Source organism: Dromaius novaehollandiae, chromosome 18 (assembly GCF_036370855.1).
Source record: "Dromaius novaehollandiae isolate bDroNov1 chromosome 18, bDroNov1.hap1, whole genome shotgun sequence".
NCBI lineage: Eukaryota > Metazoa > Chordata > Aves > Casuariiformes > Dromaiidae > Dromaius > Dromaius novaehollandiae.
Window position 1 is genome coordinate 5,819,826 of NC_088115.1, and position 26,666 is coordinate 5,846,491.

Genomic DNA, 26,666 nt, shown 5'->3' on the forward strand with positions numbered 1-26,666 from the left:
ACCTTGGGCCACTGAGGATATGCCAAGTTCTTTCCCATCCCTACAGAAGTAGCTCAAACGACTAGTTTAGACTAGTGCCTGTCAGGACTGATAAGTTTCCTATAGCATAGTAGCAAGCAATAATAGCGTAACTTCCACAGCTTTCTCTTAACACAACAGCCTTGGCAAGTTTACCTGTGCGTCCCAGCGTGCACCCTCCATGAACAAACCATGGACATAAGCCCCTTCCCGAGGAGGACTGGCAAAATCTTCCCGGTTCTTCTTCGTCACATCACACTGCAGGGTCATCTTGTCCAAAGGCCACTCGTTTTTTCGGGCTGTGGACTGCATGATGGCTGTCAGGAAAGATTGGGGATTGAAGAACCCTGCAAGCCACACTGCAGAGGGCAAGGAAAAGTCTCCCGTCCAGGTCTCTAGCTCCTTGATGCGACTAAGGAGGTCAGCAAACCATCCGCCCAGGCTAGCCATGGAAGGGTAAGCCCTCTTTATCCAGGACTCAGGCACTGTATCCAAGAAAAGCGCATTCTGTAAATTCTCCATGTCGCTTGTCATGGTCAGTTCTCCCTGAGAGAGAAAGCAGACAATTAGCAGCAGAACATGAAAACTTGCCTCTGTCAGAGGTGAAAATGGTGACTATTTAATACGGAGCAAAGCTCACTTCACAGCAGAACCTGAGCTAGGAAGTGTGGAAGAGCATGGCACCCTACACAATCTCTGCAAATTTCTTCATGAGCTTTAGCTTTTTATGAACATCTCCTACTGCAATTTCATATTCCTCCATCCTCATTCTCCCTAATGTAAAGATACTACTTGGAGGAAAACTATGCAACAGAATGAGGCAGAGCATAACTATTCTTTAGTTGCCTCAGAGTTGTTTCTGTTTTCTCTGAGTGAATATCTTCAAAGTGCAGATTTTTTAGAAGTGCATAACCCTTCCCACCAGTGCTAGGGCAAGATACTGGAGCCTCTGATAATTCTACTCCCAAACTGTCCAAATGTCTTTTGCATCAGGTCCTGTCCCCCTCCTTTCATCCACTTCTTTTCACCTCCCTCCTCCTTTATTACTTTGCAGTGCAAGTGTTTTTGACTTAATATGTTGTCCCCAAATCTAATCATAAATTCTTTCACAGGAGGGAAACACCCAACAAATTAAGATATGATTCTGCCAAGTGGGATATAGAGAAAGGCTTAGCTTTTCCTTTATTTAGCCAGTAATTATTTTTAAAGCTTTTAGAAACCTGTATCAGATTGGCCCAGAGAGTATAAGAGCTAGAACATCACTGCACAGCAATACTGCATCCCTCTTGAACTTCTGGAACACTTCAGCAGGCCAGCAGTGCTTTTTAGACTATAATTAAGAAATTCAGTTGAGAACACATAGGTTAGGATTAGGGGGCAGACCAACACTGGTGACTTTGTGCTGAGTGTGTGCTACAGACCACAGGATCAGGAAGAAGTAGATGTGGCCTTCTTCGGACAGCTGGAAGAAGCCTCATGTTTGCTGGTCTTGACCCTCATGGGGGCCTTTAACTACCCCGATAGCTGTTGGGCAGACAGCAGAGCAGGGCACCTGCAGTCCAGGAGGTTTCCGGAGTGCACTGGTGAGAACCTGCTGACACAGGTTATCAAAGAGACAAGGAGAGGAGGCACTGTCCTGGACAAGGAGGACAAACGCAAACAAGGAAGGCCTGGTCAGGGGTGTGAAGGTCGTCAGCAGCCTTGGCTGCAGTGACCAGGAGGTGGTGGATTTCAGGATCCTGCCTGCAGGGAAGAAGGCAAATAGGAGGCTTGCAACTCTGGACTTGAGGAGAGCCACCTTTGGTCTGTTCAGGGATCTGCTTGGAAGAATGCCATAGGAGAATGTCCTGGAGAGGAGAGGGGGTCCAGGAGCACTGGGTGATTTTCAAAGATCAGCTGCTCCAAGCTCAAGAATGGTCCATCCTGACATGCAGGAAGTCAAGCAGTGCTGTCAGGAAGCCTGCACGGATGAACGAGGAACTCCTGACTCAACTCAAATACAAAAAGGAAGCATGCAAGAGGCAGACACAAGGTCAGGTGAGCTGGGAGACTATAGAGACACTGTCAAAGCATGCAGGGATGGGGTTAGGAAAGCCAAATTCCTCTGGAGTTGAATGTGGGCGAGGAACGTGAAGGGCAACAAGAAAGGCTTCTACAATTATATATCAGCAGCAAAAGGAAGACTAGGGAAAATATAGGCCCACTGCTTAATGGGGCAGGAGACCTGGTAACAAAGGACGTGGAAAAGGCAAAAGCATTCGACGTTTTCTTGCGTACAGGCTGCATAAGTGGACAGTGAGGTAGACTGAAAAGCAGCTGAACTGCCAGGCTCAGAAAGTTGTGATCAGCAGCACAAAGTCCAGCTGGAGACCAATCACTAGTGGAATCCCCCAGGGATCAACATTTTGTCCAACACTGTCTAACATCTTCATTAATGACCTGGATGTACCCACATCAAGTATGCAGATGACGCAAAACTGGGAGGAGTGGTTGATAGACCACATAGTTGTGCTGCCAGTCAGAGGGAGCTCGATAGGCTGGAGAAAGAGGCTGACAGGAATGTTGTGAAGTTCAACAAAGCAAAGTGTGAAGTCCTGCATCTGTGGAGGAATAACCCCATGCACCACTACACGCTGGGAGCCAACCGTCTGGAAAGCAGCTTTGCAGAAAAGGACCTGGTGGTCCCCGTGGACAACAAGCAGAACATGAGCCAGCAATGCGCCCTTGTGGCAACGAAGGCAAACAGCATCCCGGGCTGCATTAGGAAGAACCGTGCCTGCAGGTGGAGGGAGGTGATCCTTCCCCTCTGCTCAGCACTGGTGAGACCACATCTGGAGTCCAGTGTCCAGTTCTGGGCTCCCGCATATGAGAGAGACATGGACCTGCCGGAGCAAGTCCACCAAAGGGCCACAAAGATGATTAAGGGATTGGAGCATCTGTCATAGGAGGAGAGGCTGAAAGAGCTTGTATGGTTTAGCCTGAAGAAAAAAGGGCTCAGGGGGATCTTATCAATGTATTAAAATCCTGGGGAAAGAGGGATTAAAGAAGATGGAGCCAAGCTCTTCTCAGTTTTGTCCAGTGACAGGACAAGAGAAAATGGGCACAAATTGAAATACAGGAAATTCCATTTAAACATAAGACAAAAACATTTTCACTGTGAGGTTGATTGAACACTGGAAGAGGTTGCCCAGAGAGTTTGTGGAGTCTCATCCTTGGAGATATTCAAGACCCAAGTGGACACGGTCCTGAGCAACCTGCTCTCATTGACCCTGGTGTTAGCAGGGTGTTGGACTAGGTGATCTCCAGAGGTGCCTTCAACCTCATCCATTCTGTGATTCTGTGATACTCAAGCTAATCATACTGCAAAGACAAAAACTTGCAGATGCAGGTCAAGCTTCTACAGGTTTGTAATGCCTTTCACAATTTAAGTTTTCGCATGTTCCATGCTGAGATAGTGGGGTGCAATACATTGTAGAAGTTAGGAGCCCTACAGTTAGCACTGATTACTGGTTTCCATTATAAATACTTATCGTTGGCCCCTTATCATTTTGCCAACATTCATCTGACTTACAATTTCTCTTTGCCTCAGGCTGAATGTTTTTGGAAAGATTAACTGAAATTAGTTGAGCCATTACTGAGAACAAGAGCAGGGGAAGTGGGTCAGTCTCTTCACATTAAAAAATTCCAACTGTTCTTTCACAGGACTTCAGTGCCTCCAGCCATGGGCTCAGCAGAGGTGCCCTTTACTGGGCCCATGAAAATCTATCAAGCTTTAGCAGAAGTTGAAATCCTCTTAAAGCAACCCCTGACACATGTTTAGCAAAGCTTGCCAGAGTCCGGCAGTTGAAGATCTTTGTGTTTTCCTTCCATACTGACCATGGCATGACCATGGCTACTGACTGGCAGATTGTACTGACAGGCGTCAGTACGACAAGCACACAGCTACAGACGCACCCAAACAGCGGAAGAGCAGTAACCACTGCCCTTGGCCCACAGTGCTTCTGGCACCCACGAGTGGAAGCAGGGTCTGTGCTGAGTGGTCAGGACTCAGGGCAAACAGCACATTTACAAGCATTTTCTCAAAGCAAGCATGCTGGAAGACACAAGACAAACCCGAGCTTGGGAGCCAACTTTGCATTAGAACACAAACATTCTGAGCTAAAAACACTGCAAATGCAACACTCAGAGCTGCTGAATGACAGCTTAAATGCAAGGCTTGAATACAAATCTACCCTATGCAGCATCTCACCAAAGGAAGGAAGGGTGTCAGCTGAATTAAGGCATTAGAAATGTCCACTCCAGCGCTTCTGTCTGTTTAGCACTAGACTTGCAAACCTCATTATTTCTTTCTTCTTTTTTTCTTTGTTTTTTTTGCCTGTAAAAAGTTTCTAACCAGCCACTATAAAATGCACTTTGTTTGGCAATAAGCAAGTGCAGTATTTCAAGGGACTCTGTCTTTCCAGAGCCCATCAATTCAAATTGGAGATGAGAGCACTTCCATACTACCTCCACACCTGGAAGCCACATCGCAGTTCTGGGATCTACCTTCAGAACTGTCACCCTACATCTGTGGCTTCTGATGAAGAAATCCCTTCCCATCAAAATGCTTATCTCTCAACAGGATGGATGGGGTTTTAAAAAACCTTTGCTTCGAAGGTGAATTTTTAAAAGTAATAAGCATTTAAAGGCAGCAAGCACACGAACCTGCTAGGTTTCCCTGTGTAGAACAAACTTCTGGTGGGTAGAGGAAATCATGTGCACAAAGATTTTCCAGTGATCTTTGTTTTAACACCCTAGAAGCTAAAATCAATGAACCAGATTAAATAAAGGGGTTGGCGAAAGCTGGGCTATTTGCTATTAATTCTAAACCAAGAGGAACAAACGTGCCTTTCAAACTATACACCAGTTTCCTTGGTTTCATAAAGCATTCAGAGATACTCCATAGCTCTGCCATTAAATGTGAGGAGGGACAAGGTAAGTCTCTGCCTATAACTCAACTCATTATTTCTATTCAATGATTTCAAATTTCCAGCTAATCTCAAAATGACTGGTTACCTGATAAGAAATCTTTAAAGTTCTGGGTAATTCCAAGCTCAAGGGTCAAGCACAAATGAAAAATCTCATTTTGGTATTTGCCATGTAGTGACAAAGGAATGCAAAGGCAGTGCATGCCCCTTTCATCTCCCCTTACACAACTAAACTGTTTCAGTTTGTTTATAACATATTTCATAGCAATTTACTGACCCACAATTAAAACTCACACAACAGAAAACTATGACCAGGTTCAGTCAGAGGGGCTGGTAATGACATTCACAACTTTGTGAAAACACTTGACCCCATCGGGGGCAGCTGTTATGGCTTCGTTATTCAATAATGAGATCTCTTGGCATAAAAACACTGAAGTCTCATTTCAGCTCCTTCTGATTCCTTCTTATTGATACGATGTGGGTCACCATCTCCACTCTCAGGAGAGCTTAGACAATGTGGACCATGTTCCTTATTTAATAGGCTGGTCTCTGGTTAAAGCCACTGGCAAGACTATGCAGACAAAGAAGTCTGACAGAAAAAGTACTGTACAGGACACAGCAGGACACTGAGAACCACAGGACTGTCTTACAGGAATAGTCAAAAGTATTTTTCACTCCTGGAAAAGTTGTAAAGCTGGTAAAAATATTGCAAAATGTGTGCAAGCAGTCAAAAAGATTAAAATCATAACCCTCACGGTCATATGTCCGGTCTAGTTTTGCTTTCTGGAAACAAATAAATTAGCAAATGTAATTCTTGGGAAGGCTTAAGAAGAGCAATTTTTAAAGCCTGCACACTCAAGCATACTTGTTGGTTCCTACGAGGGTTCAGAGCATCCAGAGCAGCTATCTTGTATAGTTGCCCAAACATAATTATGCATACATTTGCATTTCATATGCTGAATATTAAAGTGTATCTGGAATGATTCAAGTTACGATTTTTTTTTTTTTTTTTTTTTTTGCAAAATGCTAGGAATAATTTTCATTGAAGATACCCATGAAGGAAATCCTGACCAGCCTGCAGACATTCCGATGAGATGAACAGATTATTGTCACAAATTGTTTTCTCAGTTAAGGTTATTTTCACTTGAAACAGTGAAATACCCGCAAGCATTATGAAATCTGGCCTTACTGTATCCTTTAATAATATTTATTATCCCCATTTTAGAGGCTTATCCTCCACTGAAGTGGTAAAACAAAAAATCTTCTCGCAAAAATTACACTGGGTACAACATTAACATGCAAGTGTTCCAGCCCAGCCACTGGTCTCATAGAAGTTATTAAGAACTAAGGGCTTTGAAACATCCGTTATTTTTGATGGCTACCAGTCCATTGTAATTCTCTTTCACTTAATGGGATGCCTCCTATTTTTGGACCAAAAAATTGTCTTCCGTTAGACATACACAATGAATTATTCAAAAATTCAAATTAGCCATGACATTTCCAAATCGCCTTCTTTTAGCAGAGACTCAGTTAACAACAATATGACTTGCTTCTTCCGTGTTTTATTTATTCTGTTCTAAGATCTGTGGCTGCTGTTACGCAAACTCTCCTCCTCTGAGTGCTGTCTGTATAGATCCCCAGTCCAGGAGATTAACATGTATTAACAGCTCTCATAGGCGCTGCTCAGGAGGAACAGTTAAAGAGTGATTTCTCTCCCAAACCAAGTGTAAGACCTAGTTGTCAAGTCAGGATGGCAGCACTGCCTAAAAACAGAGCTAACTGCAGGGCCAAGCATCCCCTGGCTGTTTCAAAATATCCAAGGCATGGGAAGGGCCCATGAAGTGAAGCTGGGCAGCAGAACAGGTCATGCAAGACATTTAACTTAGCTCTGCAAGGACCCATATGCAACCTCTGCATGCAGGCACAGAAGAACTGTCCACTGGTAGTGTCTCAGACCCTTCAAATTTGTCTCTTCAGCATACATGAGATGAACAAATACTAACACAGATAGGTGCTGCCAATCATCTGCTCTTTGTGAAACGAGTTTCATGCCCTGTCCCCGTGGTGTCTCAGAATTCTGCCCCAGGTATTGAGACTGCTGGGAGAAACCTACCCAGTCATTACAGATGCCTTTCCTACAGGTGCCATCTATGTTTCTCACTTCCCTGTCATGATTTGTGATAGGATTTTGGGGACACTTTGCATCCTCTCTTATTGCCTGATATCTGTGCAGGATTTCACGTGTGCTTTATTTAGGCCCATACTTCCACACATTCCCCCTACCAATACTTAATAGCCTACATTTGTCCATATTAAATCTAATTGCTACATATTGTCCCAGTTACAGTAATATCTTGTTTGGTACTCCAAGACTGAAACATTAAATCACTTCTTTCTACCTGTCTCAGGAAATAGAATTTTCAAATCCACTGCCTCATGCTGGAAAATAAAGGAAATCTGCTTATAATAACTGACTACATAAATATCAGCCTATTTTAAAACAGATTATATATACTGTGCCACCACTAAGCATATATATGTCTGTCTCTTTAATCAAGACAACAAGCATCAGCTGTGAATGCAATGCAGAAATGCCTGAGTTAGCATTGACCTGAGCTGCTGAGTTTACAAGCTGCTGGGATTTGGAAGCTGCCTAATTCTATCCCCGCAGAACTGCAGCTACCTAAAACCCAGAACCAGCTCTAGCAATTCTGTGCGCACTCTGCAGATACGTCCTTCGAAGATCTCTCTTCAAAGGAGCCTTCAGGAGAGGGTCAGGACCTGTCACTCAGAAGACAAGTTGTCCTTTGCTCACCTGCCAGACCTTCCTAGCTTACAGGATCAGGACAAAGTATTTCCAGTTCCTTCAAGCATGGTGGTTCTTTTGCTTTGCAAGGTATTTCTGAGAACTTTTCAGCTGAGAGTTTTGGCCAAGTGGAATGACAGCCTGTCATTCAGGAAATGACAGAACAGGGACTGATGTCTATACTTGCTGCTTCACATCATGGAATTGTCACAGAGCAAGTTTAGTGACACAGGGAAGGCATCCATGGTAGTGTTGAAGCCACCCGCTTTCTTCCATAAGCTTTGGGCAGTTCTCTGCTACACCTAGGCCTTTCCAAAGGATGTACAGCACATGGCCGTGATGAAGAGTCTTTTTAGATGGTGAGGTTGCTTTGGTGTGTGAGGGCCGCCTAGGTAGGTGCTCGCTGACCTGCAGTCTGATATATGCTGGTTTATCCCTTAATGAGCAGTCTAGCAAGAGGTACAGCCAGCCTTGAAAGAGCTCAGAGCTCTCTCCCACGCACGCTGCATTTCTCTTCCTCTCTGACTATAGCCAGGAACGAAGCTGATGGTGGGAACAGAGTGACTGAGCAGCTTTGCCCCAGGGCACAGCCTCTGTGCTACTGCACAGAAGGGCTTAGCGGCTATCTGTGCCCTGAAGCAGGATAAATGCTCTGCCTATTTCCTTCTAGGAAAGGTGCTGCTCTGATCCTGCTCTTCCTTGGAAAACTTTGTAGCTGAAGAGAAGTGAGAGCTGCCTGGGCTTTATATGCACAGAGTCGGTGTCTGTTTCTCAGATTATACCAGGTTTCCATTTTGTCTGTCATGGGATGGAGGCAGATGTACAACAAACTACATGCATTTCTGTGTGGCTGGACTGACCTTCACAGGACTCATGATGAAGGGCTGCTTCCATGACCTTTGACATAGGCCATGATTTTCCTGGGAGAGGACTCAGCAGATGACTTCACCTACCAGCAGATGCAGCCTCAAAGACAGCACTGTTGCACACCCTCTTGAACCCAGAAACTTGCATCCTATCTTGTATGTCCTGCTGTCCCCAGAGCCCCTCAGCATTCTCCATAAGCCATGGCCAAAGCCACTATCCAGAGGAACACAGGCTCACCTGCCTGGGGCAGAGTCTAGTTTCTTATCAGCCTAGAAAAGGAACTGGGTGCAGAGCAATCATGGGACAGTATTTCCATAGGTGAAGTCTACTGCTGAGCCTCTCCATTAGAAACTGACTCACACGCAGTAGAAAGAGGAGTTCTATCCCTTCCAAAACTCTTGTTTGTCAGTCCTTTTCTGTTATATTCTGGATATTCTTGCATTCTTGACCAATCTTCCCTTTGATTTCAGCTAAGCTTTTGTCTTCAGTGGCATTTTGCTACAAGTTCCCCTCATTAACTGGGCATTTTGTGAAAGGGTGAGATTTTCTGGATAAATTTTAAATAGACCATTTCTCAAATTCTGAGTGTCCCACTGCTGCTGTGCTACGATATCATGTAGACAAAAGTGCCTGATCTCTCTTCCCAAGAGCAGTCATTATTATGCGTATCTTTAGCTCTTGCAGTGCCTGGACTCATGGCCTGGGAACAACGTGCCATTTGAAATCCACCTGTGAATCCTTCCTCATGGAGTCAAGCTTATTTTGCAGAAGTATTGAATACAGACTGTGACTGCTGTTATTCCCTGAGCACCTTTTCCTTTCATCAGGTTTTTACAGCACTGCAGTTGCAAGCCTACAGAGCTCTTACCTTCAACCCCAGATCCAGTTCTTTGAGAGAGCGCTTTATTTCACTGGTGAGGATGTTCATGCGTTCACATTCCTGGAAGGCAACCACAATGTACGGCGTCCTCTCCTCCACCTTTGCCATCAGTTCTGCAATGTTGAACTCATCCATCAATTTCTCTAACATCTCATCCAGAAGAGCTTTCACCTGTTTGCCAGAGGGAAAAGAGAGAGGGATGTTAGTGAATGACCCAAGGGGTTTTCTCAACTGACAGCTGTCTGAACATGGGAAGAGAACTCCATCTGCCAGTTACTGTCTCTGAAAACAATCAGTGTCTGCTGCACTGGGCATGGCACCTTTCAAAGAGCTTGCCCCATCCTATTAAAATTCAAATGCTTACAGAAGTTAATGTCAGATGAGAAGCTTTCAAAATGATGGTTTAAAAATGTCAGCATGACATGCAACAGCTTCCTTCCTCCTTGGATCTCAAGTCTGCATTCTTACTTCTACTAAGGTCAGGTTCAATGCAAGAAGACTGATAGGGCTATAAACTCAGCTAAGCCCTAGGACAACTGAGCTTATGATCTATTTTTCTGTGACATACTGATAAAGAGAGGTGATTATACAAAATTGAATTTTAAGCTGAATTTGAAATAATACAACCATGGAAAAAAAGCATAATGAAACAAAGTTATTTTCATGTCTCCATCACAGCCTGGTTTGGAAACAGAGTCTTAAATCTGTAAATATTAAGCAGGGAAAATTCCAAAGCAACAGTATGTTTCTAGTATTTAAAAGTAAATACAACAGAAAAAAACCTTTCTGGTTTACAACAGGACACGGAGCCCTTAATCTTGGTGGCACCAGCCGTACCTCTCAAGTATGATGATTTAAGGTAACCATTAGGCAGCTTGGTACAGAAATCTCTTATACTCTCTTTTTTTACCTTTGCAGTGAAATATGAGCAAGACTTCTGCTTCTTGAGGATTTTTCTGGAATGCATTATGCAGAATTATAATTCTAAAATACGACGTGCAAAATCTGGAGTACAGGTGTCAATGACAGCTGCCAATCAGTGGCAGAGAGAGCCCTGTGTAATTTCCTTACTGTGCCCACCAACATTTATATTTTGGATTCTGTACTCCAATTTCCTCCCCTTGCTGCTGTTCCAAACCCTCCACGCACGCGTATCAGACCTTACGAGAAGGTGAGAATATTTGGGTTGTTATTACACTTGAGCTACCTGGTTAAAGTAAAAGCTAGGCTGGAAGAGCTCTTGAGCTGCACCTCAGGTACAGTGCAGAAATACCCTATAATTTGAAATCCCCCCTGCAAAACTCTTCTGCTCTGATTTTTTCACAACAATTATGTTTCATTTTCTGTAATGTGGCCTCAGAAAGCTGTGGGAGTAACTGGACTTGTCAGAACCCAAGGAAAATGACAGTTTCAGAGTTTCCCTGCAAGCTCTCTAAAATTGCCTCAACAAAACAAGGGACTGGAAATCCTCAAATGGAGGAGCTAAGAGACAACAATTCCATCTTTCTCTTGCAAGGACTGAGAGGAAAAGGGTATGGCCAGTGCTAGTTACAGCTCAGATAATGAGAGAGACAACCGCTAGAAAAGAATACGCTATGGGAGCATCTCCTGAGTCACAACGTAATGCAATGGGGAGACACCCAGGTCTCTTCCAGGCAGCTTATCTTCTTACATAAATCAAGAAGCCCACAAAGAGTTCTGTGCTCCTGTGAGAATCCCCTCATTCAGATATGCCTACCCTGCAAGAGTTCACAGGGTAGTCATGTCCTACGATCGACTGCTGGATCACTCACTGATAATTTTGCTTCTCTGGCCAGGGAGTGCAATTGCATTTACATAGCACAAGGACTAGGAGAGGAGAGGAGTTCACATCTGGTGTCTCTGAACATTCCCTTTGGCTTCACTTCCTCTAGATTCTCTCGCCTTGCATTCCACTATGGGCTGAAAACTGAATACACCCAGCACTTTTGAGTGCCCCTCAGGTGAAGGCAGTAAGCTCCCCATCATCACGACAAGCTTGTGTGAAACCACAGCCTTCATATAAGCTTTCCATTAGTCCTTTACCAACCCGCAAAGCTCCAGAATCAAAGCTGGGATCTTAAGTTTGCAGAACTCGAAAACTGAATGAGCGTTGGCTGGTTTCCAAACCTGTCAGGAATGCTTGGGCCAGATTTTAATGAGCTGTGAGCTTCGAGAGGAAGGGCTGAGATCAGTCTGATACATAAGCATAATGAATAAGTTCGGCTGGAAATAAGGAATTACAAGGCCCCTGGGGAGCCTGAGGGCTAGGTTGGACCTGACGGACCTGGCAGCAGTGGTAAGTGGTGAAATGAGTTCTGGGTGCCACATGATGCCTGGCAGATCTGGGAGCCTATTGGTATGCCAGTCATGGTGTGGTGCACAGGGACTGGTGGCTCAGAGACACTGGAGGCCACAGAAGGTTTATTTGCAATGTCTTCATGGGATAATAACGAAGGCACTGTAGTTCAGGGGGTAATTAAAAGCCACTGTCTTATTAGTGACGATCATCCAATTACATCCCACTATGGTGATGTCCTGCATAATATGAGGCTGGCCATTCCGGACATTGGTTTGCATCAGGAAAAGGCAGAACATATTATAATAAACGGTTGTGAGATAAATCTGAATTAGACAGAACTGCTTACATATGAGACAGTTACCACAATTCAGTGGCTCCTCCCGCTACCACTCTCACCGTTTCTTCCCTGGTCACCCCTCCTCCTTCACCCATGCTGCTGTCCCGAGGCTGCATCTCTAACACGATGCGAAAGAGCTTCTCTGAGGTCTGGGTAAGGAATCCAATTTCAGCATTTGGATGGAGGCCGTACAGATAAGGAGACTCAGGAGGCAAGGCATCATCTATGTACTGTACCAAAAAATCAGGTATCAGGTTAGATACAAAGACCAGAACACTTTGTCCTCAGAGTACATGGTACTAGAATTATCATGCACCCAAGAAAGTTAGCCAGGCTGATATACTTTGCTCATGGCTGAAACACCAGCAAACTGATGGGGAAAGAAATGTACAGTTGTTTATAGCAATAAGAATTATCTAAACTTCTACAGCGAAAATGTGGTAATTGTTAAAGTTTGGCTTGGCTACATATCTCAGGCCTGGACCTTCTCTAGCAATTATCTACTGTGCATTTCAGCATGAATATTCTGAAATCTCTTGTGGGAATTTAGCTTCCTGTAGTTAGTTAGGTTTTATGAACAAAAACAACCTAATATATGTTTCTCTGCTGCCGCATTTGTGTACAAAGAACAGATGAGATCAGTAAGTAGATCAACACGACCCTTCAATGTTTCTCATCAAGGTTGATGATAAAAGGAGCTTGAAAGGGCCATTTTAGCAAGGAGTATGTGGATGTAATTTTCTAAGAGACCCGCTCAAGTCTCAAGAACCAATACAGTTGTTCTATTCATGCATGAACAGAATGAGCTCATGATGAAGTAGCAAATTACCATTAAACTTGGTTCATCCAAGGGAATGCTGAAATGTCTACAGAAAAAGAACATAATGGGAAATAACAGGAGGTGAGTTGAAAACTGCAGTTCTATTCACTGCCTCCTAAGACAGATTATAGGGCAGTTATGGAAGACATTACAGCTACGCGTATAAATAATGCCAGAAAACAAAGCATTTACCTGGTGATAACCATTATAGTCCATGTTTCCTGGGAGGGGGAATCCTGGAGCAAGGAAGAGCTCTCCCTCCAGCATTTCTGGCTTAATAAATTCTTCCAAGTAGGTTTTGCAAAGTCGTCTGTCCCAGTCATCGGTAATGTGACCTCCATACATAATCTCACCAAAGAGATAGCGTAAATCATCGTATGGGACCTGAAGAATGAACCAGAAGGCATGAAGGAGTTTGGACAGCCATAGCTCCACTGGCAGTCATCGAGCTGCAGGCTATAGTACTAAGTACTGATCTGTACAGTGAGTGTTTCCATTTCGCTATTTCAGTTTTCTAAGTAAACAAACATTAGGTAGTAGTTAAATCCTAGCTGGGGAAAACCAGACTGCAGCACAGATTTTGTGCAGTTTCCCACTGAAATGCATGTTTATTGAGTTCCATTAAGGTCCAAAGACCTCCATCACACCTGTGAGGTGCTTCATAAAGACCATAGACACTACTTGATATGATCTGTAAGCTGCCACAGATAAAGTAGCGCTGGAGTTTTCCCACCTCACCCCAAAGATGTACCAAACTGTGAAGTTATAAAGCCAAAGATACCGAGGAACTGGTATTTAAGGAAACATTCCAGAACTTTCAGCACAAGCCAGTACATCACTGGTAGTTAAAAGCCATCAAATAGCCCTTGTTTGATTCACATACCTTTGAGTTGGCCTCTAGGTAATTATACAGCACATTAACAGAGATAGTGAGGTCTCCAGTGTTAAAGGGATAGGAGCGGTTCCAGCCTTGGGGGCCAAATTTGCGCCTTTCTGCCACCACAGCATGAAAATAGCAGAGTGCAAACAGGATGCTCTTGAATTCATTCTCCCGCGTGCACATCTCCAGGGTATCCTGAAATACAGGCAGAGAGGCAGGGCGGCGTAAGTCCATGCTGCCCTCTGTCTCCGTGGCTCTCAGGGATTCACAGATACACATGACTTCAGACGGCAGTGAATTGCCTTGCCCTATCTGTTCATTTCTGCATAACCTACACATTCTCTAGTTCTCTAAGTCTGTGGTTTGCACTGCAAATTTATCTGCAAACTCTCACGCATATTTCCCAAATGAAAAGTTTTCCATTTACACGGAATTTTTCCATCACTTAGTGACTTTGCTCAGGAACACATGCTGACAGCCAAGAGGGGAAGGAAACATGAACTCACTCAGTGCACCATCACCTGTACATGCCCCACATCCCGCAGCAAGAGCATGGAGAGAAGCACCGAACAAAGCAGACATGCCAGCAGTGGGACTAGGCAGGGGTCCTGCTGAGGTGGACTGTGCCTGGAAGAACTAAACTCAGGCATGTACCTGGGATACAAAAGATTTCACCTGGGCATCATCTTTCTTTGAGCTTCAGAACTGCAGGAGCAGGGTGCTATCCCAGAAAGACTACATTCTGCACAGAGTCAGCCTGACTAAGTGCTGCAGCAGCATATTCACTGACAGCACGGCCTCACGGGGCTGGTACTCACTTAGCATGCTAAGGCAAGAACAGGAGGAACTGCCAAAGATCCAAGCAGGGGAGATCAAACGCTTGTGGAAAAAAAAAACAATCCAGCCCTTCAAAGCTAGCACAGCAACCAGTGCTTCATTGCCCAACTTCCTGGCTACTCTTAAAGTCTGAATATCTAGAAATGAGTAGGCAAAATCATGATGCTGGAGGTGGAGGGGTGGGAATCTGAGTCACTTAATCAATGAAAATGAACAAAGGGAACCCCAAATGGTGCTTGGAAACTGCAAGTGACAGTTACAGTGATAGGGCACAGAGTAGGAGCCGAGGCAGCCGTGCCCATTTCCAGTGGTGTGAGCATCACTGTAACGGGAGAGCAGAGCAGAAAAAGGAATCAAGAACTAGAGCTGTGTGCATGGTACAAGGCTGAACCTCAGCTTTCGCAGAGAACACTGGCACCTGGTTTCTGAGGCAGGAGGAGGAGGAGGCCTAGCCAGCTTCGGCCCTGGTTCTGAGATGGTAAGAGGGGTACGTGGCTCAGCAGTAGATCTCCTGCCCCACGGCTGGAACTACATGATGTGATCGCCCATGGCCAACAGTGCCACTCGGAAAGGAGCATCCAAAGATCTGACAACACCCTCTCTGCAGAGTGGACTTCCATGCCAGGACCTCAGACCCACACATGCACACTGCAAAGGACCCATCTGAAAGTCCTGCTCTCCAGGTCTCCCTGGATCTGGGAGATGAACTTGTTGGGAAGGTCTCAGCTGTACTTCCATGCACTTCAGTGCAAACCCTCCTCAAGAGTCATGTGTGCAGGACACGGTGGCCCTGACTTGCATGGCTGGCTGAGCAAGAGGCCAAGCAAGGAGAGTGCAGGTATCCTGGCCTATGCAACAGGGGCTGCAAAGGGCTCCTGTGTGACTTCCTTTCATTACTTTCAATTAGAAGAGTCCATTGTGTTAGACCTCTAAAGAGCTGGAAAGCACAGCACAGCTGAAGGTCTCTGCTGAAAAGGAGGGATCCCCATGCTGTACAGCATGCAAGACATTGGCAAACAGCATAAGATGATCAAGAACAATCCAGGCCCTGTTTTCCCTTGGTCAGACAGGACTCTCTAAGATCCCTTTGTTATCAGCAACCTGACTTAGCACCTCATCAAAAGAACAGGTTCAAATAGGTGCTGAGCTCATTTTCCATTTCAGAAAAACTTCCCTGGACTTCAAGGGAGCTTGCCTGAATGAAACTTAGTAAGAATCGACCTCAGTCTCATTTGGCCTCTCTATTTAATCATGCTTTTTTTCTTTAGCTACAAAGCAGCACAATATTCCCCGCACACAACAATAGGCCTTCTTTGTGACTTTCAGCTAAAAGCTAAATTTGAACATCCAGTCTGTACAAAGCAGGGAAATGAGGTGTAAAGCGGCCCCACCCACTCGCTCCAGCATTTGTGATAAGAAATGTTTTATAATACTCTGACAATTTAGAAAATGTTAATTACTACCTGATTGAAATGAGCAGAGGCAGAATGAAAACGTTACTTTCAGTGAAGGTTTTCCCCTCCCTTGCTCTCCAGGACATTTTGTGGAATTCAAGATGATGAATGACAGTAGATAAAAATGGAATAATCTCTGACTATTTGCATTAATCTTTGTGTTGTGCCTCCCAGCCGCACCTGCTCAGAGATGTTAGCTCATACACTCAAGATTTCCTGGGAACCTGAGTGTCTAAATGTGAAAATGACTGTGAACTGTCCCCATTTCTCTGCCCCTTGGACTTGTGCCTGGGGTCCATATAGGCTGTGGTTAGACAAATGTGGTCCCAGATAACAACAGGCTGCATGGAGAGAAAAGAATGAGGAATCCTGCAAGATGTGACCTGTGCGTTCCTGGCACTCAGTCACCAACAGAATGGAGACTAATGTAGTTATTGCCATGCTAGTAAAACAAAGAATCCAAGGTGTGAGAATATCTTCAGGCCTTTCTGGCTGCTATACACTCAACAGCTAGAGTCTTGCTGCAAGAGCTCAGCATGCCAAGGTAATGGCAGTGCACGATGTGCAAGTGAAGGTAATGGAGATTCACGATAGCAGAATGCAATGGTCTGTATCTCTAAGAAAGGTATCATCATAAATGTGAGTGGTTTGCCCTTAGCCTTTTGTCTCATCTGAAGAAAAAGGCACCAGCAGAGGAACAGCAGCCTTTAGCAGGAAGATATGACTGGCTCCAGCACTCATGCAAAGCAAAGACTGTTCTCTAGTGAGCCACCAGCACATCTTCATATATTCTCTGCTGTTGTTGGCAGTTTCCTGTCCTGCACTGACCAGAGTAACTGAGTGAGCTCACAAGGTGGGCTAGTTTCATCACTCATGCAGTTTCTACTTAATGACAGAGTTATAATGAACGTAACATTGCTCCACACACATCCTTTGTGGCTACCAAGAAAAGAACATTTGTCAGTCATTTCCACATGCTATGCTTTCATGCCCCCAGCACAGGAGAGCTCTGCTGCAGTTCCAGCAGCCAAGAGCAGTAATAGTGGCCAATATAATGTGAGTAAAGGTATGTGATAACTGCGGGACACCATGCAATAAGAGCATCAAGCAACCTACCATTAGCTATTCTTGCGGGCCAGCAATACTCAAGATGGCCTACTTAATCCCCATCTGGTAAAGCAAGTCCTCCCTGCAGAGAGATTTCAGCTCTAATTCACAACTCTGCTGATGTCAGCTAGGTTTTGAGCTAAAGGCCTTTGGGCCAACAACACGATGTCCCACTATGCTCCTCTGAAAACTGATCTGGGATGTGCCCATATCTTGGGAACAGCAGGTCTGAATACCAGGACTCAGTTAAAGAAACAGGCAAGAAGACAAGCCTTAACCCTGTTCTATTTCTCCATATCTTTGTGTGTTAGATGTAATATGCCAGTGCCCAATCCAAAAAGCAGTGACATAAGCACAGAAATCAAGTCAAAACATGCTAAAAGTCTCCCAAATGCTGCAGTCAGAAGTTTGATTCCTTTATAAAATAACCCTTTCTAGTGATCATAAATTGATGAGCAAAGCCCTACGCCAGGCCAGGTCAGGTATCCTGTGACATCCTGGAGGAATGAAGCCATTCGGGATTACCTGAGTTCTCCCTTGGGAACATCAGAGCTTGGAAAGAGGAAAGAGGGCTGGGCCCAGCTCCTGGAGAAGAGAGGAACGGTTGATGGAGCTGGAGGTATATAATGCAAAGGGATGCATATATTAGCTGCCTGGGAGTGTCACTGTCCATACACATCACGCTGCATACATGCATCCAGTGGCTCCAAAACGACGTCAGCCTGTCCAGTGATGCTAGCACTGAACCCTGCTAGTGCTCATACCTGGTTGAAGTTGTCAAGGGCTTTGTGCAGGTTGGCGTGCATCCCCGTTGGCGCCTCATTGGTGATTTTGATGGAGTTCTCCAGGATGCCCTGGGGAATGATGTGGCTGTCGGGTGAGGGTGCTGGCTCTGCACTGATGAAAACGCGGAAATCCTGGTGGCTGCCCTCACTGTGCTGTTCGAGCTTCTTCTCCAGCGAACTCAGCCACTTGGCCACCAAGTGGATGTTCTGGTAGGGACAAAGAAGACAATGCTCCATCAGTCACCCCCATTTACACCTGCACTGAGCGGGCACCAAATTCATCACACAAATAAACGAATAGCATCATCAATCCTAAAGAAACTGACACTTTCCCCGATAGTCCTTCCATGTAACTCACAGCCCCAAATATCCTGGCACATCAAGTACATTTTTAAATTCAAAATAATCAAGATAAATAACCAGAAATTAAGGAAGCAGCTCTTGGATTGTATGTGTTCTTGGGTCTGATAATCTGTTTTTTACAGTAACGTATGGCTGATGATGTAACATTATTTTCCCAGATTAACATTATTTTCCCAGATTTGTCAAGCTCAAGTGAAAATATTTGTTCATTTTTAACAGAATAATGGTGAGGACCCTCAATATCAGTAGGTGAGAGATAGTGAGGAAAAAAGTCAAGTAGGTAGTTTTACAAAGACTCCTTAACATAAAATATTTGCTTATTCATGCAACTAATTAGACATATCTGTCAGAATTATACAGATATGGCAAAATGGATGAAGACTTGCCTCAACTTCTCAGCTAGAGACCTATATAGTGTTGTAGTCTCCGGGCAAGAAGACAGCTTTTCTTAGTTTGGGAACACAGTAGGTAACACATAGCAGGGATTCATGAGCTAAAACTACTCTGATTTAAAAGTTAGTTGTGTAATCCAAGCTAGCTGTGTTAACAGGTACTCTGGAAGGTTATTTATCCCATTCAAAGACAGGACAAGGAACCTGCTAAATTTAAATTAAAAGGGGCCGCCAAAAAGATAAACTGTTTGCAGGTGGCAAGGAAATTACATAAAGGAATCATATTTCAGGCTTAGAATAAATGTATATCACCTATAAAAAGGACTCGTGCTCTCACAGTTAAATAGCAAACTAATGGAGACTATTAGGAGTAAAATGACATTCTTCAAAAAGTGGAAACTGTATCCAAATGAGAAAAATAGAAAACAGTACAAAGTCCAGGCATGGCAGCACCAAAAAAGATTTTAAGAAACAATCTTCTAAAGACCATAAAAACTAATAATAAAACCTATTCCAGAAGCCAGAAACCTACCAGAGAGCCTATAAAACTAAAAGATGATCCAGATGTACAGTGAGTGCCCAAGAAAGGGAAGGCCATAACAAAGCAGTTCACTATCTGCATGGATATTCATTGCAGAGCTTGGGAAGGTCTCACATTACAGCCCTTTATACAAAGGCAGACTCACAAAATTGCTGAAGTTGGAGGCAGTTTGGGACATCACCCAGTTCAACCCCCTTACTCAAGCAGGGTCACTTAGAGCAGGTTGCTCGGGATGGGGTCCAATCGGGTTTTGAATATCTCCAAGGATGGAGACTCCACAACCTCTTCCAGTGTTTGACCACCTTCACAGTAAAAAAAAGCTTTTTCTTACTTTTGAATGCAATTTCCTGCATTTCAGCTTGTGCCCATTGCCTCTTATCCTGTCACTGGGTACCACTGAGAAGAGTTTGGTTCCGTCTCCTTTACTTCCTCCCCATCACAAATTTATACACTGATATATACATTGATAAACCACTCTGAGCCTCCTCTTTTTTGGGATAAACAATCCCATCTTTCTCAGTCTCTCTTCATATGACAGATGCTCCAATCCCTTAATCATCAGAAAGACTCTCTTAGATTGAAGCAGAAGATGAGGAGTTTTTAGGACAAATTGATAAACTAATCAGATGGTATCTACCCTAAAAGATCTCAAACTTGGAAGTGCTGAATTACTGCTTGGTACGTACTAGGCAAACTGCTGGAAACTGTAGTAAGCAACTGAATTAACACACAAACAGTGTGAATTAGAGTAAATTGGGCATCTAAAATTCTCTCTCCAGTTTGGATTGTTAACAGCTGGACATCCAAATCTGAGCTTGTCGCTATAAACTCCTTTTACAGTTACCAGAAAGGAACAGGCATCTCCAGAACGCAGCTCACCAGACCTATTTTAGGCAAAACACTCTAATGTGGAATTGCCTCCACAGCGCCAGTGTTTCTCAGTGTTCGGAGCTTACTCAGAATGAAATGTTTAACTTTCAGATGGCAATATTTCTAAGTAAACATTTGATGAAATGAGAAGGAACCAGCATGGCTTAACCCAAGGAAAGTTGCTTTAGGCAAGGGAAATCTTGCCTTACAAGTCTGCTGGAGTTTGCAAAAGAGTCAGGGAGGATGTGGACAAGGGTAACGCTTTACATGCTGTAGACTTTGATTTGCGAAATGTTTTGATGAGTTCTGTCCTGAAAACTTAAATAACCTAAACCATGATAGGTGAGAGGGAAGGTCTCACAGGCTAACAACTGGTTAAAAGAGAGGAAACAGAGGGTGGAAAGCTACTGTTGGACTTGGAGCTGTTCATCATATCCAAAAATCACTTGAAAAAGCAAATTATTAGAGAGCTGACAAAATTACTCCAAATACAAAGTAATTTCAGGTAGTAAAAATAAAACCTTATGGTAAAGAACTGCAGAAGCATCCCATCATTCTAGGTGACTAGCTATGAAACGACCAAAGAAATTCAGTGTTGATAGATGCAAAGTAATGCATGCAGATAAACAATCCTAGCTATATACATAAACAATGATGGATACAGAATTAGCTATTGCCACTCATGGAAGAGATCTTGGAGCCCTTACGGTTATTCTCTGCAAAAAACTACTCAATGCTTAGCAATGTTAAAGCAATCAAATGTCAGCAAAGGATCAGAAAATAAAACTGGAAACATTTTTATCCCATTCCATAAATACATAGTGTGCCTTCATCTTGAATACAATATTCCGTTCTCATTTCTCCATCTCAAAAAGGCTATAGCTTCCATACAAGAAAACGCTATATAGACATGGACTTGCCAATTTGGAGACCAGAGATCAGGGGAGGAGGTAGTGAGAGAAGAACAAGAACGCAGGGAAATCAAATGAAAAGATCAGACTGCAAGTTTAGAATGAATAAGCAGAAGTACATTTTCATAAGATGCATAATTAAACTGTGGAACTCATCGTCTCAGGCTTTTGTGGAAGATGAGAGAATCACAGAATGAAGCTGAGCTTACATCCACTATGAGACACATCATGGCATGTTTGCCCTGTTGATACACCCTTTCCCTCAGCATCTGGATCTGCCTTCTTACAGACAGGGCATCGGGCTAGACAGCTTTTTGGTCTGTCCCAGCACAGTGTTTTTACAGACGTGTCACACAGGAATGTTGAGTGAGTTCCCTTACGAGAAAACAGAAACTGCCTTTCTAGCTTTTATGCTGGAGGTTTGAGCATCTCTCATGAGCAATGGAGAGGTCACAGGCAGGACTGGAGAAGATGAACAGCTGCAGAAAAGGGCGGGCTGAGGTACTTCAGGCAGGAGTTGGGAGAGAGCGAATCCTGCTTTTAGAAACTATAATGAATATTTGCAAACACTGGAGGGAGGGGTTAGTATTCAGAAATGGCACATGAGGCAGGAAGGACCAGACAGTGATGCATCTATCCAGAGGTGCTGGGGTACCTCAGGAGAGAAGACACTGAGAACTCAGTCACGTCCACAAACAGTGTCCTGCTATGCACTAGTGACTGTCCTTCCACACTCGTCACATCCTTACAAAGTCCTGGCTGCAGTGCCACCTCTTAGTTTTGTATAGGACCTTGTTAAAGATCAGCATTCACATTTGGTATCTCAACCATACTTTTTTTCACCCTAGTTATGTATGTAGTTACCATGGTGAATGCTGACTCCTCATAGTGACTGCAGTGTATGTAGACTTGACTCCTGGCTCCACAGCTACAGTCATCCAGCCTCTACAACACACTCAACTAGTGGGCAGGCTTACCTGAGAGTAGTTTCCTTCTAGAGTACCACAAAGCAAAAGCCTGTTATTGTTTATACTGGCATAACTTTGGTACAACTCTGTTGCCTAACAGTTGCTTTACACTTCTGAATCTGTATTGATTTTCAAAGGTATTTATATCCCTACAGGTATAAAGGACTGTGTGGAATCCATCAGACCAAATGGATAGGTCGGAGCACAGATGTCTGCAGCTGAACTAGTCATCTCATCTCTCCTGAGAGTCATGGAGAAGGTGGGGCAAAGCAGATGTCTGCAATAAATCAGATAAGTCACTCCTTGAAAGTGCCCATCTCTCCACTTTGCCTAGAAAAGGAGGCTGTGATGACTGCATCACATAGGTGTTAGAGTTCCCCATTCAGTGGTGCTTTCAGAAACATCCTAGCAGGGGAGATGCATTGCTCTCACTCGTTTCAGGAACATCAGAAAATAACAGAGCAAGTGTGCAGCTGCATTTTCATGACTAACACCGTTTAAATAGGTGCACTTAACTATTTCCAATTTTTTTCCCTTCTGCGGAGTTGGTTACAAAGTGCACTGAGAACTCAGGAAAAGCCCCTGTGCCTCCTTGCCTAAGACCTCCACATTTCAGATGCAAGTATCATCTTCTCTGCAGCTTGGTAACTTCAATTTTGCCCTCTTATGCACACATTTTATAAGGCTGGCTTTTTGCCCAAGATCAAATAAATTGCTAGAGGACTCCTGCCTGAGGTCAAGCATCAGTCCATGAGGGGAAAGCTGTTTCAGAAACATGAGAAAAGAGAGTAAGTGTTGGGGGAGGCCATGGACACCTTGCACTCTGCAGCCCTGTTGCCTCAGATCCGATGCACGTGATCGGGGACAACATTTCTTGTTTAGAACTTCGGAAGCTCAGTCTCCTTCCCTGAAGGGATTTGGGACATGCTTATATTAAATGGTGCTTGGGGTGTGTGGGGGTAGACAAGCAGGAGATGCCCGAACAAAAGAATCACGTTATAAAGGGATCACGTTCTGGGGGAAGTGGGAAGAGTCGTTCTGTTGTAAACTATAACTGTGGGAAGAGCAACGGAGAGAATGCAATTATAGCTGAGTGTTAATGCACCAGTGCTTGCCTGAGGCACTGAGGATTTCAAGAGACAAGGTAATCCCCAGGGTGCAGGCAATCAACTCACTCAAAAAGCACTAGTGTGATAATAAAACAGGAGTGGACAGAAACATATAACCAAAATGCTTCAAACAACCAGAGATTTAGTAGTTTAGGGGAACATCTCAACGGAACAGCCAAAGAAAAATGGTGCATTAAATATCAGTTTAATCATAGACTATGCACCTGACCATAAGTAATTTCATCTTTAATTGCTGTTTTCTTCCTACATCTGCCTTTGGGGTTTTAGATGGCTGAAAAATAATTGCTTTAACTTGGGCTGATATGACATCAATGTTCACTATTTGTCAGTATCACTGCCTTCTAACAGACAACTCAGGGAATATTTCTAATCTAATGATAATTGAGTGCATTTATATATTATCCTTTTGTGATAGAAGGGAAGGAAAATAAGAATATACGCAGTGAAGCACAGGTTGACACTAAGAATTCACGGTTTGATCAAACGACGTGTCTGAAAAAAACAGACATAAATAAGCGTAAGGCTCAAACAAGGTAAATTTTATATTAGGACTGAACTGCTGTGAAGAGGATTCACAGGTTTGGAGAAAGCTTTGCAAATTAATTCTCAGCAGTCAGATAACACAACTTGACAGAACATGACTGATGACAACATATGTGGTCAGAATAATTGAATATTATGTCAATTATCAATAACGACATAACACAGACAATGCTACATCAACACAAATCACATCTGAGCTACGTGTCAATCGAATAACCACCTCCTTTTATTTGTTTTAAGCCTGCCTGCTGCTGATCTCACGGGATGCCTCTAGTTCTTCTGCATGAGAAAGGGGATAATCGAGCCCTGTTCACCTTCCTATGACTCAAGGCTTTATACACACTCAAGACTCTCTCCCTAAATCACACTGTAGAGTTTATGTTGCACCAGTTTTACGTCCTCTTCATTCCATAGTACCCCCAGAAGATACATTTACCTGGGACAGAGGAAGATAATTCATTGCTCTATTATGTTTTTCTTAGCCAGATTTTGAAATCTGTGAAAGAGCTGTTGGATAAGGGCATCTAGACAGACGTACAAGCAGGTGGTAAAAGACAATTCCCTAATACCTCTGCTTTTTTACAGCTCCTGTCTTAGTCCAGGCTGTGGACAGACACAGACAATTATCTCAAAATCACAGGCGCGTTACCTTAGTTTATGAATGGAAAGATAAAGTGGCCAGATCCACGCAGGTGGGGGCTATACCCTGATAAAGTCAAAGAGCTGAAAGGAAGGTAAAAAAGAAAGCTAAAATACATTTCCAGGCACACTGAGGGTTGCCACAGTATCTTGCTTTGTGTTATTTCTCCACTTTGCATTATAGAGTGTAAGTGAGAGGGAGCAGGGTACCGGAGGATGAGGGTCTGTGGGAAGGCTGGGTTAAGGTGCATATGCAGGAACACGGGAGCACCAGAGCTTTTGTCTGGGAATTCACTTCCAAGCCTCTCTGTGCTTTTGTACTTCACAAGGCAGAACATATATCACAGGATGCAAGTGTTGCTATAGAAACCATCAGAAATAGCACCACATATAAACCAGCACACACTCCACAATGCATTCCCTCTGCTGATAGCAACTGGAGACCCTTCACTTCCCTGAGAGTGGCTTTCCTCCAGACTTATCACAAATCACCTCCTACAGCAATGACAATTAGTTGGTTTTACAAAGTCTCAGTCTGTTGTGAGATGCTCTCAGAAAATAACAACTGACTTTACAGTAAATCTGAGAGCCAGACTTGGCAGTCCAGAGAAAGAGCTGCTACACTCTAAACTCACTGTATCATAGAGGGGTATAAAAAAGGACAGGAGGGGCATTGTAGGGAGTCTATTCCCTTGGCCATGCCTACTCTCAAACACAGTGCAAGGTTTCATCACATGAGAAGATGCCACACACACTCAGCAATGGCTCAGCTCCATCCTTCCTCAGCCAGCCCCATGGTAACGTGAATACTACCACAGGCAACTCAGTGATCTAAATGCATAAGCAAGTATAAACCCTCAACTTCAAAACTATCACCAACACTTACTCATATGTTTACGAGGTCAAGCTATTTCCAAGCAACAAGCTGGCCTGGAACTACCTTGGTGCAGAAAGAGGCAATCTCAGAGCTCTAGAAGCACCAGAAAAGTTTTGCTTGATCTTTACCATGTGTTTTTGCCTAACTAAAATTGCAGATTGAGCTACACTCAGCCAGTTTACCAAAGGTGCCCTACTTGGCAGGCAGTGAGACACACATCACATCCACACCTTTATGAGGTGCTTGGATTTTTAGCAGTAGTTCCCTAAGGCTCTTTCAATCCTCAGTCCATGGGTCACAGTTGATAGGGAAGAACACATGCTTGGTCCTTCCAGAATCAGCACTGTCTGAGCACTTCCTGAAGTCTTTAACCTTTACTGAGCCCCTCTGGCAGTCAGGAGGATTACAGCACCTAAGAGTGAGTTCAGTTAATTTGCTGTCCTTTGGTGTCACCTCTGAACATGCTGTCTGTCCACTCCTCTTGTCGCTGGGCCCCATGAAGTTCCCCACCATCTTACTTGGGCTGGGCCAAACTAAATAGCTATATGTCATCTGCAAACAGCATCACTTCTCTCTTCATCATCTTAGCCACAGTGTTAGTAAAAAATATGCAATTAAAAACATGATGACACCACTCTTAGCTTTTTTTCTGCAATCAGAACTAGCCATTTATTCCAATCCTTTTCAGAATGCCTCACCTGCAATTTATGATGTGATTTCATGAATACATAGATACAGAAGCAGTTCTGATCTAGCTATATATGTACTGAAAACACTAAGCCAAGCTAGTAGAGATATCAGAGGAGGCTACACACCTAACTAAGCATGCAGGATCTTGGTTGGGCCTGGACAAATGCAGTACTGTAAGCATCTGAGTGCTTTTAATGGGAATTTTTGGAATGAGGCATAATTTATTTTGCATGTTCTTTTAGCACAGACATGCCTGAATGTTGATGAAAGTAAATGAAATATGCCAGGGACAATTACAGGGGAAATTGGCTCAGAACAGCCTCGTTCTACACTATTGACCTGTTGTTACCCTCCAAAACCCTCTGGGTCATATTCGAGGTGTCAACTGGGAGTGATCCTTGGCCTATACTCAGTCCTGAACTGTCAAGGAGACAGTCATCTTGGTCCAAAACCAGGACCAGGACCTGTGTTGACGATGAGACAGGGCTGACAGTTGAAGTCCAGCACAAGGAATGTCTCCTGGCGCCGTTTAACTGGTAAGTACAGACATGGCCTCTGGATGATGACGGACAGGAGGGAAAACTTCAGATACAAAGACAAATAAGAGAGTAAGTGGGAAATGGAGCACGTGTAAATGGAGCATGATGGAGAGTCTAAAGACAGG

General features: G+C 43.9%; 1 protein-coding gene across 1 annotated transcript in view; it reads right to left on the reverse strand.

The window, feature by feature from the left end:
• Positions 1–26,666, reverse strand: part of DNAH9 (dynein axonemal heavy chain 9) — a 210,999-nt gene that overhangs the window by 6,076 nt on the left and 178,257 nt on the right. Inside the window, exons 63-68 of the mRNA XM_026120616.2 lie at positions 18,058–18,285; positions 13,899–14,090; positions 13,208–13,399; positions 12,255–12,425; positions 9,527–9,709; positions 175–564 (exon numbers count right to left, since the gene is read on the reverse strand). Of these exons, the coding sequence (XP_025976401.2) occupies positions 175–564; positions 9,527–9,709; positions 12,255–12,425; positions 13,208–13,399; positions 13,899–14,090; positions 18,058–18,285 (1,356 nt within the window). The remainder of the gene's footprint in view (positions 1–174; positions 565–9,526; positions 9,710–12,254; positions 12,426–13,207; positions 13,400–13,898; positions 14,091–18,057; positions 18,286–26,666) is intronic.